Below are 17,104 nucleotides of genomic sequence, written 5' to 3'. Positions count from 1 at the left end.
AATTTTAATTAAACTGCGTAACTAACATTTCAAATCGCCGGCCCCTTCAAGCGTTGTTTTTGAGAGAACGGTTCATTTCTCAGAAAAAGTAAACATTTAATAATGTAATAAACATTTTTATTTAAAATTATCTCAGCTACATTTTTGTCTGAACCATTTATATATATATATATATATATATATATATATATATATATATATATATATATATATATATATATATATATATATATATATATATATATATATGAATACAAAAATAAGATGACAATAAAAGTTATAGCTGTTACAAGAAATATTAGAAAGACTGTAGAAAATGTAGCAATAAATGCGTGAAATTGCTATTGGTCCATAAGAGAATAAGTAATATCTAATGAAATGTTACTTGGATGTTACCAGAAATGTTACCTTTTGATAATATATGATTATCTACTATCAAGTTTTTAATACTTTTAAAATGTCACGAATCCATATTTTACTCTATTTTGTTAGTGGCACAGACGTTACAAGTTTATATAGAAGATTTGGCGAACCTAACGTTGTAAAATTTGTTAAGGTAATAGCTGAGCATGTCAACAGGCGGAAGGAAGGTGCAAGTCAGAAAAGATTTTGACCGAAGAGGGCCGATGGGACGAGCCGAGGAAGACCAAGACTTAGGTACAAGACAACCTAGAAAATTATTTAAAATCTATTGGATTTGGAGCATGGAGAAGAAGAGTTGCTAGAGAGGGGCGAATGGAAGATTATTCTGAAGAAGGTTTTGGCTCACAAGGAGTTGTGATGTCACTGATGACAGAATAACATAGGGTTTCCTTAACAGTGTGTGGGTACAGTAGAGCCTACGATAGGTTTAAATATGGTAAACTGATGGAACTTCTTAATAGAAACAAACTTCTGGATAAAAGAGATTAAGATTAATATCAAACCTCTACTACAGTGAACAACAGCAAACATTGGGCGTGAAATATCTATAGTAGGAATAATGAGGATAGTCGGACAAATACTTACTCCGAGGAAATCGTACTAGAAACTATTAGAATTAGAAACAGCAGGGATAAAGGGAAAGGAGTTTTTAATTATAAACACCCTGGCAAAACCGTTATATTAGCCGATAATGTAGATATAAAAAGAATACAATATTGATGCAGTCAAGAATATTGACTCTTCCTTCAACATCAAAAGTGCCAAGTTCATAAAAATTAGTAAGCACAACAATACTAACAAAACCCTAATGGTAGCAAGCCAGTAGATCGAAAAAGTAAAGAATTACGCGTTCCTGGGAGCAGTAATAACGAGTATACAGCCGAAATAAAGTTAGAATTGAAAAAGACCTGCAAACCTAAAAATGAAAACGGTTCTTTCTAGCAGAGATTTGACATTAGACCTTACAATATAATTGACTAAAAGTTAAGAATAAAGTGTCATATACAATGGAGTTAAATCAGACAAATATATTTTTAACTTCTTTGAAATATGGATACATACTTTAAAGATCTCACGGGAGGATCACGTTACTACCGTTGAAGTGTTGATAAGAATGAAGAATAAGTTGAAAGAACAATAAAAGAAAGAGAAGGGCAAGGTCTCGGACATAATACATGGAGAAAAATACAGCATATAATCCAAGGTAAAATAAGGGGGAGAATGAGTGTGGAAAGAAAGACAAATATCTTGGCAGAGGAACCTAAGAGGAGGGTATGTGTGAAACTCAAAATAATTCTTTAAAACAGCTAAAAAGTTAAAGTGGTCATGATAAATGACAAACTCCGTAATTGGGATGACATGTTAAGAACAAGAAGACTTATTTCATAAATTAGTTAACTCCTGATTTCCACCCGGTGATGATAAATTTATATCTTAAAATGTGACTTTTCTCCACGAAGTGTGTTCTTTAGATTTGTGTTATAATATATTATATCACTAGTCATATTGAAAATAATTTACTTTCGAATTATCTATCCTGAAATGTGTTGTGTGAGTCAATTGTTGCATCGTAGGTTAAAGTAAATATCACTGTCGGTTAAATTTAATGACAATAGCTATAAAAATGTAATTTACACAATAAGTATTTAAATATATTATTTGGATATAAAAATTATCGTACTCATAAATATTTGACAAACAAATTTTTTATGACACAATTACATGCTCAATACTAAACTGATAAAATCTCAGTTTACTCTTTTTCAAACTACCAGTAAATAAAAAATCTAATTTCAGACACAAAATCCTGTAAAGTGAAAGGGAAAGCACTGCCAGTAACAGCGGATTTCGAAAATCAATAAACGGGCTTCATCCCCGACTAACGTTTGAATTTCTTGTAGAAAATTTACAAAATTACTAAAAGGCACTGTTATGTCACAGACTAATATTGTAAGCGATTGTTAAATATAAATCAAGGGATGCATTTGACATATGACCACACCTCAGCTGGGTCTCAGCTGTATACAAAGAACAAGAACAAAGGGCCATTAACTGAATGCCGCTCGGGTACCGGTAAATGTCAATTTCTTGTCGAAAAACCAGTTTTTGGTAAGAATAATAAACAAGATACGATTACAAAGAGTATGTTTGTTTATGTTTTTTATAGTAATGTATGTAAATACTTACATTTTGCGGTATTTGCCCCATTGTGGTACCTTCCCGGACCACTTCGAGGCTCCTGTTTGCAACCGGAATTTTGAAAAACAGAAAAATCACTTGAACAAGGGAAAGAACTGACACTTAAAATTCGCCGGTCGCTAGAAAACTATTGTCACTCACCAAGATATGTGTCAGAGAAAAAAATTTATAAGAAAAATATTCCGAAATGATCGATCTTTAATTACTAAAGTTCACAATTCATTGTTTTTGTCTTAAAACTAAGCTATCGACTATAAACTAATGTTGTTTGTAGCGCCGTAGCGCGAACGTAACGTCAGTCGGTTAGTGTTGAAGTAAAACAGCAGAAAATGAAAACCGGCTAGCGGTAGGAGGCCATGGAGATATGAGCGAGGGGTGGGGGATGCCCAGACACAGCTGATTGGATGCCCAGTTAAACGCTGAATGATATCAGCTGATTCTGTACCCTAGTAACAGCGTTGAACAGCTGAAGTAGGTCGGTGTTGCCACATCATGCGAGTTATCGGTTGCGAGAGCTGACAAAGGACGTTGACTTACGCATCAACATTTGGCAGAGTTTCTATTGATTCCGTATGTCTCATTGTTGCACTTTATTGGCATTTCTAATAATTTTTAAGTTAGACAATATGGTTGAATGCATTCTATACAACAGTTTTGTTAGTATTTTTTCAATAAATGGTTTTAAAATAACTGCGTCATCTTAGAATAAATAGAATTCTTTTTATTGTTTTCAACAATTTGTTACTCCTTTAAAAATTTTTTTAGATAGGTTTCTGCCTTTTTGACTTCAGGTGTTCTCTCCTGACGTAAGTTATGTATCAACCTGCCTGTTTTTATTTTATCTACTGCTGCTCTAATTAATTCTACTGAATTGCAACTTCCAGACAAAGACACATTAATATACCGATAATACAACACGATCTGGTGTATGTGCAGCTAAATTGCCAAGTATTCCAGACTCTATTAAAAATATTGCGGACACTACACTTTATTTTGTATTGATAGAGAGTTATAAACTCTAATATTAAGTATAACTTAAATTAAAAAATGATTCGCATGAGATTTATCAACCACATAAAACTGAATTAATTAAGATAAACGTAGGTAGGTACACATGTTTATTTTTTAATTTTTTTTATAGATAAGTAGATATTGACAGATCGAAAGAAGAAAAATAAAAAATTAAGATATATAAACTCCTAATAATTATGGTGATTCTTCTTTTTTATTTAAAGAAGACTGCAACAGTACGTTTATTTCACCTATTAATAAGGTGTTGTATTATAGTCCATTCGCTCAGCTTGGGAATATTTTGACAGATTCATTGTCGGAAACATACAACACAAAAATTCCTAGCTCTCGCTATAGACCTTTTCATCACAAATTAGTATCAGCCATTTTTTTCTTACTGTTTTTTGTAAACAAGCATGTTAAGTTATTGAAAAAAATATATAAAAATAAAGAATAGAGTGCCTTAATTAGCAAATCAATGTTTTTAATCGATTATTATTAGTCCAGTCATCAGAGATTTGACCTCTAAAAATCATACGAACAAGCTGAATTTTGCCGAGAATGTCAATTTTGGGACTCCAAAAAATATGCAAAAAAATTTCCCATACCACTGGCTTCTCCCTAAAGCTCCCCATTGTAGGAGAGTAAAAACGGTAAAAAGTGTTAATTAACAAAAAAGTTTATTAGCAATTTTTGTGTAGAATGAACTGTTCTCTCAGAAACAACGCTTGAAGCGACCGACGATGTTGAATGTCAGTTACACGCCCGCAATCAATTTTAAATAAAATTTGTAGAACTCGACGGTAAAAATTCGATTTATTTTGATCAGAGTGTTCTATCGACAAAAATTAAAATGCGTTTTGTAGGTGAAGAGTGTAACTTTTGTATGCAATGTTTTAAGTTTGCTACAAATGAAGTCAGTTTCTATAAATCTGTTCAATAAATAAACGTTGCACAAATTCTCATAAGATCAATAAAATTTATCATTTCCATTAACCGGTCGGAGTGGAATTTCCATTATTAGAGTATAATCTTTAAGAAGTATAACATGAAATTTCGATTTTGAGTTTTGGCAACAAACATGAGCCTTTGCCTGTACTATTCAGCACATGCGTTTGTCATTTTTAGCCTTACAATATGAAATGATCTATTTTATTGATTATACACTATAATAATATTGTTGTTAATTAATATATTTCGGCAAGTAATGAGAACTGAATGACATCATTAATTAGAATAAAAAATTATAGATATTATTTGTATAGTAAACAAGTAACAAAGAAAAATATCTCTGATTAATAATGATGCCTAACATCTTAATTTTTGATCAAAACAGAACGGAAGCAGGAGCGGATACATGGGTTAAATAGGGAAAATTCTCCCCAGGAAGGTACAAAATTAAAGAAAACCTATTATTGATGTATTTTATGTCGTTTGGGTTTATCCTTTTTATATGTTTTGGTTAGTATTTCATTGAAAGTTCCCCCCTCCCCCAAGTTGGAAGTTTCTCCCAAGCCAAATGTCTAGATTCGTCACTGTACGAAACTCTTGCTTCGGTTGAGCGACTGCACATGTGCTAGTCACATGATGAAAAGGCCTTTTAATAGCTCAAATAAACTTAGTGTTGCAGACTCCTTTCATTGCAAAACAGAACAAAAACCATGAATAATCGTAGTGTATATTCATTAATATATCTGTTCATTTACAGAAAAATTAACATAATTCAAGTCTATGCTCCAACGGCCGCAAAAGATGACGAAGAGGTGGAATCGTTCTATGAACAAATTCAAGAGGCATTGAGAACTACCAAAGCACGTGACGTAACAATAATAATGGGTGACCTGAACGCCAAAATTGGAAAGGGTAGCACAAGCAACGTAGTGGGAAATTTTGGATTAGGTAATAGAAATCAAAGAGGAGATAGGTTGATACAATTCTACCAAGATAATAATATGATTGTTACAAACACGTTCTTTGAATTACCTAATAGACGTGTGTACACGTGGAAATCGCCAAGAGATAATGAACATCAGATAATGAGAAATCAAATAGAGTACATGATGATCAAAGAAAGATATCGGAATAGTATTACTGCAGTCAAAACACAATCTGGAGCAGCTATAGCATCTAACCATAATCTCTTAGTATATACATATATGTACAGATATAGTGTCGTTTTCTGGGACTTTGTTGGGTTTGTTTCCGGATACCATTTAGGTACCTGTACATTTAGTATCTCGTCAAATTATCTTTTACAGATTTCTATCTTTGACCAATGTGTGTTACTGTACTCACTTAAGAAGCGGAAACATTAACACTCACAAAAAGGGTAGTGAATAAGATTCGAGTGACTCAGAGGGCTATGGAGCCCCAGATGTTGGGTGTCTCTCTGAGAGACCGAATCCCAAACAAAGAAATACGTCGTAGAACAAAAACAAAAGACGCCATCAAAAAAATCGCTTCGCTAAAATGGAATTGGACAGGACACGTCACCAGATTATCAGACAACCGATGGACAAAACGTATAGCTGAGAGAGACCTATGTCCAGCAGTGGAAGCATACAGGTTGATGATGATGATCTTCTCTGTAACCAGGTTACTTTCGTCATTCTTTATAACAGTTCTAACACCTGTTTGGAAGCCATTTTTTATATTTTTTACTTCCCGTATCTTAGCCTTATCTATTACCTTAGGCAAATTGAGATTTATTGTAAACACAGTGCCTATTTCCAAGAATATTTTTAAATAATGAATAACAGTGTATAGTGTCTCATTTGATAGTTTTAGATACCAAATAAGAATAATACCTAACCAATTTTAATTTTTTCTTATTCTTCAAATAATTTTGTAGGCCATTTCACACTGATTTATTACTCTCTCTTTCTCTCTCTCTCTCCCCCTTAATACCAAATAAAGTATAATTCTATATAAAGAAGATGTATTGTCACATCAGTATAATTACTTCCAAATAAAAAACCTTCAATAAAAAATCTACAGTTTTCCTGTAAATTTTATAGCCAGACAATGGGCAGCCTGCAATTTTATGTCCTCTGAACTGTACATAGTTGCCGAATATTACGAAAAGTAGAAGATGTAGGAAAATTGAAAATTATGAATGAGGTTATTTGAGATTTCCAGGGTGAAAATAATATTTGTTTTATAATTCAATTAAGTGTTTGTTTAAATTTAGAATGGAATGTTCACAATAACTTTGGATTATATTGAAGTTAAAATTAATTTTACTCAGTGCGCTAGATTTTGAGTGATTTCGATTTACTTACTCCAATAAATAAAACAATAAAATTGTGACGTCTTAAACAAATATTCATTAAATATATTTATAGATACTATTTATATGCTTTAATTTACATTCTGTATAGCGGTTAAAGGTAATAATAGTCTAGAATTTGTAGGATATCATTAACAAATGTTTTAATGAAGAAAAGAGACTCTTGTAATACTTTAATTAACTTTTACTGTTAAACTTTTCATTAAATTTTCATTTCTATTGTTTACAAAACTGTAAAATTTATTTAATGTAGATTTTAATAAGAAATAAACTTAAAATCTGACCGACAAAAATGCGGCTATCCTGTGAAAATAAATGTTATATGAAGTATACAATAACTTTGAATTTGAAAGTTTTGGACTTGATGTTGACGTTTATATTTTTTTTAGTCGCTGGTTATCATCTGAGATGAAAAGGTTCATTCAAAAAAGTAATTTTGCTTTTCAAACTTGAGTTTTTGGTAAAATTATAATATCATGTTATTATATAATTATACTATTATAATTATATATATACTATATTATTACTATACTATATTATTATAATTATCACGTTGCTACAAGATGGCAAAAGGCAAGTTTGCGTATTCAAACCGCATATAAACGCTTAGGTATACCGAAAACTACAAAGCGGAAAGCTTTCAATTACGTCGGTCTGGTTTCGATCGTAGAAAAGTTATGATCGTTTTATTTATGGGAAATTTTCAATCCAAATGCTACGAAAAACCATTGCAGGAGGTTCGAAATGATATAATTAGGCAAACGTTGAGAAGACGACTCAATGAAACTAGATTAATTGCAAGACCATTGCCGCCCAAGCTTTAATAAAGGGTTTCAATTAAGTACTCTTACTCTTACCCCAAGTCACATTACAATGGAGATAATGATCTGTCAATTGAAGCAGCCATCACTATCTTCCGAAGATGCTAAATTACTAGACAAAACATCTCTAGAGTTCTTAGAAACTCAAAGCCTCCTACTCCGAACATTAGCCAATTCGAGAGAAAAGCACTGAAAGAACTTTAGTCAAATCCAAATCTATTTATTTTTCCCGCCGATAAAGGCAATGCCACCGTCATCCTAAACACTTCTTCTTACATTAATAAACCTTTAAGTCTCATTAATAATCCAGACTACAGACCAATTCCTAATAATCCAACAACCTATCTGGAGAAAACAACAAAAGCCATTATCAATAAAAGACATAAAACAATCAGCAACAACAACACAACACCTCGAATATATGCCCTACCCAAAATTCATAAACCCGATATTTATCTACGTCCCATTGTCAGTGCATAATTGCCCTACACAACCATTGGCCAAGTACTTGGCCAAAACTCTATATCTTCTTGCCGAAAATGACTCAACCTTCGTCAAAAATTCTTTTCATTTCATCAAACTTTTTAAACAATACCCTATCTCACTGTCAGAAATTCTAGTAAGTTTCGATATCGTTCCACTCTTTACAAACATTCTTATAGACGAAACTCTTAAACATTCTGAAAACTAAATATACTATCCAGCAAGACCACTTATATATATATATATATATATATATATATATATATATATATATATATATATATATATATAAATATATGTATACCGTTTTGAAGCTATTTTCTTCTGGCATGTTAAAGTAATTACTATTTAAATGGGAATAAGCCACAAGGTTATTGACGTTTCAATTTCCACTTCGGAAATCGTTCTCAAAATACAAACAATAGTAAATTAAACAAATTTTGTTTTTTTGTTGATATGTGAAAGATTGTTGCAACTAGAACAAGACTAAACATATCAGCTATAATTAACATTATGTACTAATAATACATATTTTCAACTAAATAATGAATTGTATAAACAAAATTTTGGTCTATGGGCTCTAGTTTATCTCCATTATTAGCCGATATATTTATAGAGGATTTTGAACAAATATTATTTCTAAACAAAATTTAAAACCCACAGTATGGTGGAGATATGTAGATGATGTATTCTCAATATGGCCTCATGGACCAAGTTGGACGCATTCCTGAATGATATAAACGATAAAGAAGAGACAATAACATTTACCATGGAAAAGGAATATAATAACACACTACCTTTCCTGGATGTTTTAATCTCTAAGAACCATACTGGATATGAGACTCAGGTGTATAGAAAACCAACACAAACCAACAGATATTTAAATTTCAAATTAAATGAAAATATTAATATTAAAAAGGGAATCATTAAATCCTTATAATAGAGCTAAAGTTACTTGTTCTAATGAAAACTCGTTCTTGGAGGAAAAACATTTGTTAACATTTGTTTTATTAAAAAATGTTTATCCTTTATTGTTTATAAATAGGGAATTTTCAACAATCGACCGAATAGAACAGAACAACTTAGAACGGGATCCTACAACATACACAAGGAATAATACGATGAAAATAACAATACCATACATAAAAGGATTATCAGAAAAATTTAAAAGCATAGGAAATAAATTCAACATTTTAACAAGATTCAAAACAATAAACACATTGAGATCTATTTTGTCTAAAACAAAACCTAACAATGAACAAGCAAGGACAAAGAATTGCATTTATAAAATACCTTGTGAATGCGATCAGTTTTATTTAGGTGAAACATCAAGGCCATTAAATGTTAGAATAAGTGAACATCAATCTTATGTTAAAAATAGAGAATTTGATAGATCTCAAATATATAAACACGCATGGGATAATGAACATAGGGTTCAATGGAATGATTCAAATATAGTCCTAAAAGAAACGGATGGTAAAAAGAAAAAAATTAAATAAATGGCTCTAATTATGCTAAATGAGATAAATTGTGTCGCAAATTCCTCGGCAGAATGTAGTAGGATCTGGTTACCCATATTAAAAGAGGAAGTTATTAAAAGGAAAATACCAGTATTAGTAAGTCGGTAACATATAGAGGATACATCATTTATGTTTTTTTAAATATCAAACATATAAAATCAGAATTTGGTGTTTATTGAAGTTAAACTAAATGTACGACCAAATACCATGTTGGGATAGTATTAAGAGGTTTTTTCCTGGTTTTTTCCTCATAATTTACTATGGAATCACTAATAGGGGATTTTTACTGTCATCATGGCATGTGTTTGTCTTTTTAAAGACGAATTACATGTTACGATTTTTTCTGACGAATATTCTCAAGTTAAAGTTGATTTCATGTAATCGAATGAACTATCTTACAAGTAAAGCCGTCCCAGGAACGCAACTCAACAATATTGGCAATATCATTTTAAAGTCGTCTACTTTAAAATGTATAATGTACTTATGTCTGAATTGTCAATATAAATGAGTCAGATAAAATTAAATTATTAGAAGAATTTTTCACAAAGTAACAAAAAAAAACAAAATTTGTTTAATTTACTAATGTTTGTATTTTGAGAACGATTTCCGAAGTGGAAATTGAAACGTCAATAAACGTACTTTAACCTTTAATTGTGGCTTATTTTCATTTAAATAGTAATTAATATATAGGTATATTATATAATTCGACAAATGATCCAGCGTTGAGAAATATTTATTAAAAATTGTTTCTATTTTCTTATAAGTACCCCAACCACATTTTATGGGTAAAGTTTCGAAATAGGAAGCACTTGTTTTAAGAAGAAACATTACATTATCGTGCTAGTTACTCATTTTGTGATATGACACATATTTATTTAGTAATATTAAATATTCATAAACCTACATTCCTTATTAAATACAACAAAAGCGCATTGTGAGTGGTAAATCGTTTTGAAACATTTTCGGAATTAATTATCGAGCTACTTGATAAGTTTGGCTATATTGGGACTGGAATATTTATCACGTGTAAACAAATTTAGGGGACATGCTTAGGAAAACGTAGAAATGGTAATCAATGTTGACGGGATTTGTAAATATAAACACACAAATTATTTAAAAATTAAATACTTAAGCTATCAAAATGTCGTATCTAAATTCATAAACAAATATATATTGCATCATTTTTTTCTATTAATATCATTACTTATGGGAACTGGTAAATAGATTTTAAAATAGGTATCAATCTTAGTTTGTAAAAATAACATACATGCTCACAACTATCATACTTATAGTCAACAGTGATTGATTAAGTGAAGTCAAATGTCTTTTGATTATATATATATATATATATAATATATATATATATATATATATATATATAGTAGTCCAAAGTTTTTTGACTAGTTTGGAAAAAATATATGTAAATACTTTTTTCTTTTTGGGTGTGGTAGTCAATAAAAAATAGAGCTTTGCTAAGGCGTACTATTTATTCTGAATCCAAGCTTTCGGTGGTTTTTTGCCACCTTTATCAAGGTCTACAAAGAAAATTACTATGAAGTAACAAACTGAATGGTGCCAAAAAGGCTGTAAAAAACTATAAAAAACTTACCCGAATGTAAGATTCGTGGCATAAACAACAACGTTAAATAACATGATAAAACTGAGGTTGCAACTAAACTTAAAAATGTTACTGTTAAAAAACACTTTAAAAATTACTAAAAACGTTACAAGTTAAAAACAAAATGTAGGACGACATGTTGAAAACAGTCGTCGTTGCAGGCTTGATTTCAGTCACATTTCACGAGCAGAAAGAGAAAGTGAGTGGATAATTATTGTTTAAATAGTTTGGAGAAAATACAAAAAACAACTTTGAAAATAACGTCTAACAGAATACTGTTAGTGAATTTTTAGTACTGCCAACTGTATTACCAACTTGAAATTAAGCGGGAAATTAAAAATGTAAATTATAACATAAGCAATCGAAAGAAAATAGTATTTAGTAAATAGGTTTAGAAAAAACAACTCAAAACAAAACAAAACTGAATTAGTAATTGCAGTTTGATCGTAAATATTCAATTAATAATGATATTTCAAAAAAGGAAAGAACCAAAGAAAACTCTGAGATGCAAAATAGCTCAGTCAAAAGTCAATATAAAATTGTAAATTTTGCTAAGATTCTGGATCTCAGATCTCTTATTAAGATTGTTATTATCACTCTTGCTGATATGTACCATCTCTAAGAAAGTTCTCTTGAATTTATTTTTCTCTCTGGCTAATATTTTTACATTGTTGAAATCTATCTTATGGTCTAGATCGATAGTATGCTCTGCCAAAGCACAAGTAGGTTTGTTTAATCTACAATCACTCTTATGAGAAATAATACGGCTAGACAGATTCCTTCCAGTTTCACCAATGTACGTGGATGGACATTCAGTACATTGAATGCAATAAACAACATCTGTAGTCTCTAGAGTGGTTAGGGGTTGTTTTATTTTGCTATACAGCTGACGTATGGTTTTGATGTTCTTGTTAGCTATTTTGATATTCTTAAAGTCTTTAAAGATCTTAGTGAGTTCAACGGTTAGTTTCGGAATATATGGAAGGGCATAAAAATACACACTTGTTGGAGCAGAAATATTTTGTGCTGAGGGCACTGATTGTGACATAGTAAGTATGTTGTTTCTATTAACAAAGGGGACATTAAAAATTAATTTATTTATCAGTCTTAGAGGATATGAATTTTCAACAAAAATATTGCGTAAGAGGTTGAGATCATGTTGGAGATAATCCGGATGAGACAACCTTTTGACACGTTCTTTCATCGCTAGGACTAAATTAGTTTTCATCCTCGGGGGGTGGTAGGAGTGGTAGCTTATGAATCTATTGCTACATATGGGTTTTCTATACCATTGTGTTTTCACAACATTATCCTCACATCTATGCAAACTCATGTCAAGGAAAGGCAAAGATCCCTCCCGCTCCTCCTCGCATGTGAATTGCAAGTGTGGGTTTTGTTGGTTGAAAACATTTAACGTAGAGTGTATGGAGTCTGCAGGTAGTGCCAAGATTAAGTCATCCACATATCTCTTTATGAACGGTATTTCAAAATTGATTTGTTGCAAACTATCTTCAATCAAATCATCTAAGACATAATTGCACAGTATTGGTGAAATACTGGAACCCATTGGAGTACCAAAGACTTGTTTGTAGTAACAGTCATTAAAAATAAAAACATTAGAGTCAAAAACAAAAGAAATGAGTTTTTTGATATTAGCTAAGTTAAGGGTTGTGTGTATTGATATGTCATCCCAGTGTTTCTCAACGCTAACCAATATTGTGTGTAATGGTAAATTAGTGAACAGAGACACTACATCAAAACTAACGAGCTTATAGTTCGTAGGTAATTTAAAGTTATTAATAAAAGAACTGAAACTGAAAGAGTCCTGAATGCAAAACTCGCTGTTATTACTGTACGTTTCTGTGAGAATATTCTCACAGAAACGTACAGTAATAACAGCGAGTTTTGCATTCAGGACTCTTTCAGTTTCAGTTCTTTTATTAATAACTTTAAATTACCTACGAACTATAAGCTCGTTAGTTTTGATGTAGTGTCTCTGTTCACTAATTTACCATTACACACAATATTGGTTAGCGTTGAGAAACACTGGGATGACATATCAATACACACAACCCTTAACTTAGCTAATATCAAAAAACTCATTTCTTTTGTTTTTGACTCTAATGTTTTTATTTTTAATGACTGTTACTACAAACAAGTCTTTGGTACTCCAATGGGTTCCAGTATTTCACCAATACTGTGCAATTATGTCTTAGATGATTTGATTGAAGATAGTTTGCAACAAATCAATTTTGAAATACCGTTCATAAAGAGATATGTGGATGACTTAATCTTGGCACTACCTGCAGACTCCATACACTCTACGTTAAATGTTTTCAACCAACAAAACCCACACTTGCAATTCACATGCGAGGAGGAGCGGGAGGGATCTTTGCCTTTCCTTGACATGAGTTTGCATAGATGTGAGGATAATGTTGTGAAAACACAATGGTATAGAAAACCCATATGTAGCAATAGATTCATAAGCTACCACTCCTACCACCCCCCGAGGATGAAAACTAATTTAGTCCTAGCGATGAAAGAACGTGTCAAAAGGTTGTCTCATCCGGATTATCTCCAACATGATCTCAACCTCTTACGCAATATTTTTGTTGAAAATTCATATCCTCTAAGACTGATAAATAAATTAATTTTTAATGTCCCCTTTGTTAATAGAAACAACATACTTACTATGTCACAATCAGTGCCCTCAGCACAAAATATTTCTGCTCCAACAAGTGTGTATTTTTATGCCCTTCCATATATTCCGAAACTAACCGTTGAACTCACTAAGATCTTTAAAGACTTTAAGAATATCAAAATAGCTAACAAGAACATCAAAACCATACGTCAGCTGTATAGCAAAATAAAACAACCCCTAACCACTCTAGAGACTACAGATGTTGTTTATTGCATTCAATGTACTGAATGTCCATCCACGTACATTGGTGAAACTGGAAGGAATCTGTCTAGCCGTATTATTTCTCATAAGAGTGATTGTAGATTAAACAAACCTACTTGTGCTTTGGCAGAGCATACTATCGATCTAGACCATAAGATAGATTTCAACAATGTAAAAATATTAGCCAGAGAGAAAAATAAATTCAAGAGAACTTTCTTAGAGATGGTACATATCAGCAAGAGTGATAATAACAATCTTAATAAGAGATCTGAGATCCAGAATCTTAGCAAAATTTACAATTTTATATTGACTTTTGACTGAGCTATTTTGCATCTCAGAGTTTTCTTTGGTTCTTTCCTTTTTTGAAATATCATTATTAATTGAATATTTACGATCAAACTGCAATTACTAATTCAGTTTTGTTTTGTTTTGAGTTGTTTTTTCTAAACCTATTTACTAAATACTATTTTCTTTCGATTGCTTATGTTATAATTTACATTTTTAATTTCCCGCTTAATTTCAAGTTGGTAATACAGTTGGCAGTACTAAAAATTCACTAACAGTATTCTGTTAGACGTTATTTTCAAAGTTGTTTTTTGTATTTTCTCCAAACTATTTAAACAATAATTATCCACTCACTTTCTCTTTCTGCTCGTGAAATGTGACTGAAATCAAGCCTGCAACGACGACTGTTTTCAACATGTCGTCCTACATTTTGTTTTTAACTTGTAACGTTTTTAGTAATTTTTAAAGTGTTTTTTAACAGTAACATTTTTAAGTTTAGTTGCAACCTCAGTTTTATCATGTTATTTAACGTTGTTGTTTATGCCACGAATCTTACATTCGGGTAAGTTTTTTATAGTTTTTTACAGCCTTTTTGGCACCATTCAGTTTGTTACTTCATAGTAATTTTCTTTGTAGACCTTGATAAAGGTGGCAAAAAACCACCGAAAGCTTGGATTCAGAATAAATAGTACGCCTTAGCAAAGCTCTATTTTTTATTGACTACCACACCCAAAAAGAAAAAAGTATTTACATATATATATATATATATATATATACATATATATATATATATATATATATATATATATATATATATATATATATATATATATATATATATATATATATAGTTATATATCTATTAAACCTAGAGCTAAGATTAATACTATTACAGGAATTAATATCAACCTTACCAATCTTCCGGGTTAAAGCGCGTCGATTATCATTGCGCAGAACTTTCGACATCTTCTTCGATGTCTTCTTTAGGGCATACGAGGTCTCAATCTCCCGAGCCCCTAGACACTACTACACTGATCACTAATCAAAGCATTACTTGTGCTGGCTGGGAGTAGAGGACGGGTCATTTATACCGTCGATGGTGACGTGGCTTGGATGGAGGTTGGCATGGGAGCCAGCGTGGCGATTGGTGTGGGAATTGGCGAGAGGGCTGGCACCTTTATATATCGCCACCCTGAGGTATCGCTGAGGACTCCAGAGTCAACCAATATGTCACGATGTAGGACTTTCAACCGCACAAATGTTACTACGTTTTTAGACAATTTAGAATCAGTACTAAACCTCGAAAAGTTTGAACTTTATCAGATCTGGAACATTGATGCGACAGGGCTTACAACGGTACATAAACCACCCAAAGTTCTAGCAGCGAGGGGTATTAAACAAAATGGAAACGTCACGTCTGCTGAACCAGGCACATTAGTAACTGCCTTTTTATTAGTTGGTGCTGAAGGGAGATTCATTCCTTAATTTTTCACCTTTCCAAGAGTAAATTTTAAGCACTGTATGTTAAGTGTATTGTCCAAGAAATTAAATCACAGCGAGTAAGATGGGCAGGCCACGTGCACAGACTGCATAACGATAGACTTAGACAGTAAAACTGGTATGGGAAGATATTCCCACAGGCAAAAGACCACTCGGACGTCCCAGAATGCGATGGAGAGATAACATACAAACAGATCTCCGGAAAATGAACATTCCATTTGACCCTAGGTTGATGGAGGACCGAACAAATTGGAAAAAAGTTGTACAGTCAGCCAAGATCCACCCAGGGTTGTAGCGCTACGTGATGATGATATGTTAAGTGGTGGTTTTCCAGGAAGTGCTGATGTTGCTCGTCTCAGTGGATGGATGTTTTACGAAGACTGTGTTGTTTTCCTGGACCATTCCATAAAACATTCTGGTTGTTCAATAGAAATCAAAGTATTGCTAGTAATGGATAACCACGAGAACCATACTTCCGTTGCTTCCCCAAGGAAAGCAAAAGAAAATAGGATGGAATTGGAAAATTGGGATGGGATCCACCACACCGGAGCCATAAAATGCAGCTCTTGGACGCATCCGTTTACTTTCCCTTTAAAAATTATTATAATTCGCAGTGTGCATTACGTATGGTTTCAAATCCAGGTCAAACCTTGACCATTTACAACATTGCTGATTTAGCTAGTTAAGCGTTCGAATTAGCTTTCACAGCGACCGGCATTTACCCTTTAAATCGTGATGTGGAATTTATCTAACATTATAAAGTGTAAAGCCTCAACGTTAAAAGCCCATGTAAAAGAGAACGATTTAAACAATAAACAAAATTTTGTAGTCCAGAAATTTTGCGGCTACTCCCGAAGGCAGGTCCACCAAAAATTGATTACAAAGCTAAAACGTGGATCTTCTTCAAGGATTCTTGAAGTGGCATGACAGTCTTTTCTCAAACAAACAAAAATTTTCAGTCCACCACGGTCTTCTTCGAGTGATGAAGAGGAACGAAACAAATTGGGCGGAAGCAGCAAAGATATTTCAGATGTTGAAAGCTACGGAAGAGAA

At 32.2% G+C, this 17,104-nt stretch overlaps 1 protein-coding gene across 4 annotated transcripts in view; it reads right to left on the bottom strand.

The window, feature by feature from the left end:
* The window catches only part of Sesn (Sestrin), a 318,966-nt gene that overhangs the window by 214,469 nt on the left and 87,393 nt on the right, over positions 1-17,104 (bottom strand). For 3 of the 4 annotated variants that reach the window (XM_072522663.1, XM_072522666.1, XM_072522664.1), the window contains exon 1: positions 2,611-2,954. The exons of the other annotated variant lie outside the window; for it this stretch is intronic. In XM_072522663.1, the coding sequence (XP_072378764.1) occupies positions 2,611-2,631 (21 nt within the window). In that variant the 5' untranslated portion in view covers positions 2,632-2,954. Of the gene's footprint in view, positions 1-2,610; positions 2,955-17,104 lie in introns of those variants that run through there. 4 annotated transcript variants of the gene reach the window in all.

Source organism: Diabrotica undecimpunctata, chromosome 2 (assembly GCF_040954645.1).
Source record: "Diabrotica undecimpunctata isolate CICGRU chromosome 2, icDiaUnde3, whole genome shotgun sequence".
NCBI classification, from domain to species: Eukaryota; Metazoa; Arthropoda; class Insecta; order Coleoptera; family Chrysomelidae; genus Diabrotica; species Diabrotica undecimpunctata.
Note: the sequence above shows the minus strand (reverse complement) of the source record. Positions and strands in the feature narration are given on the sequence as shown.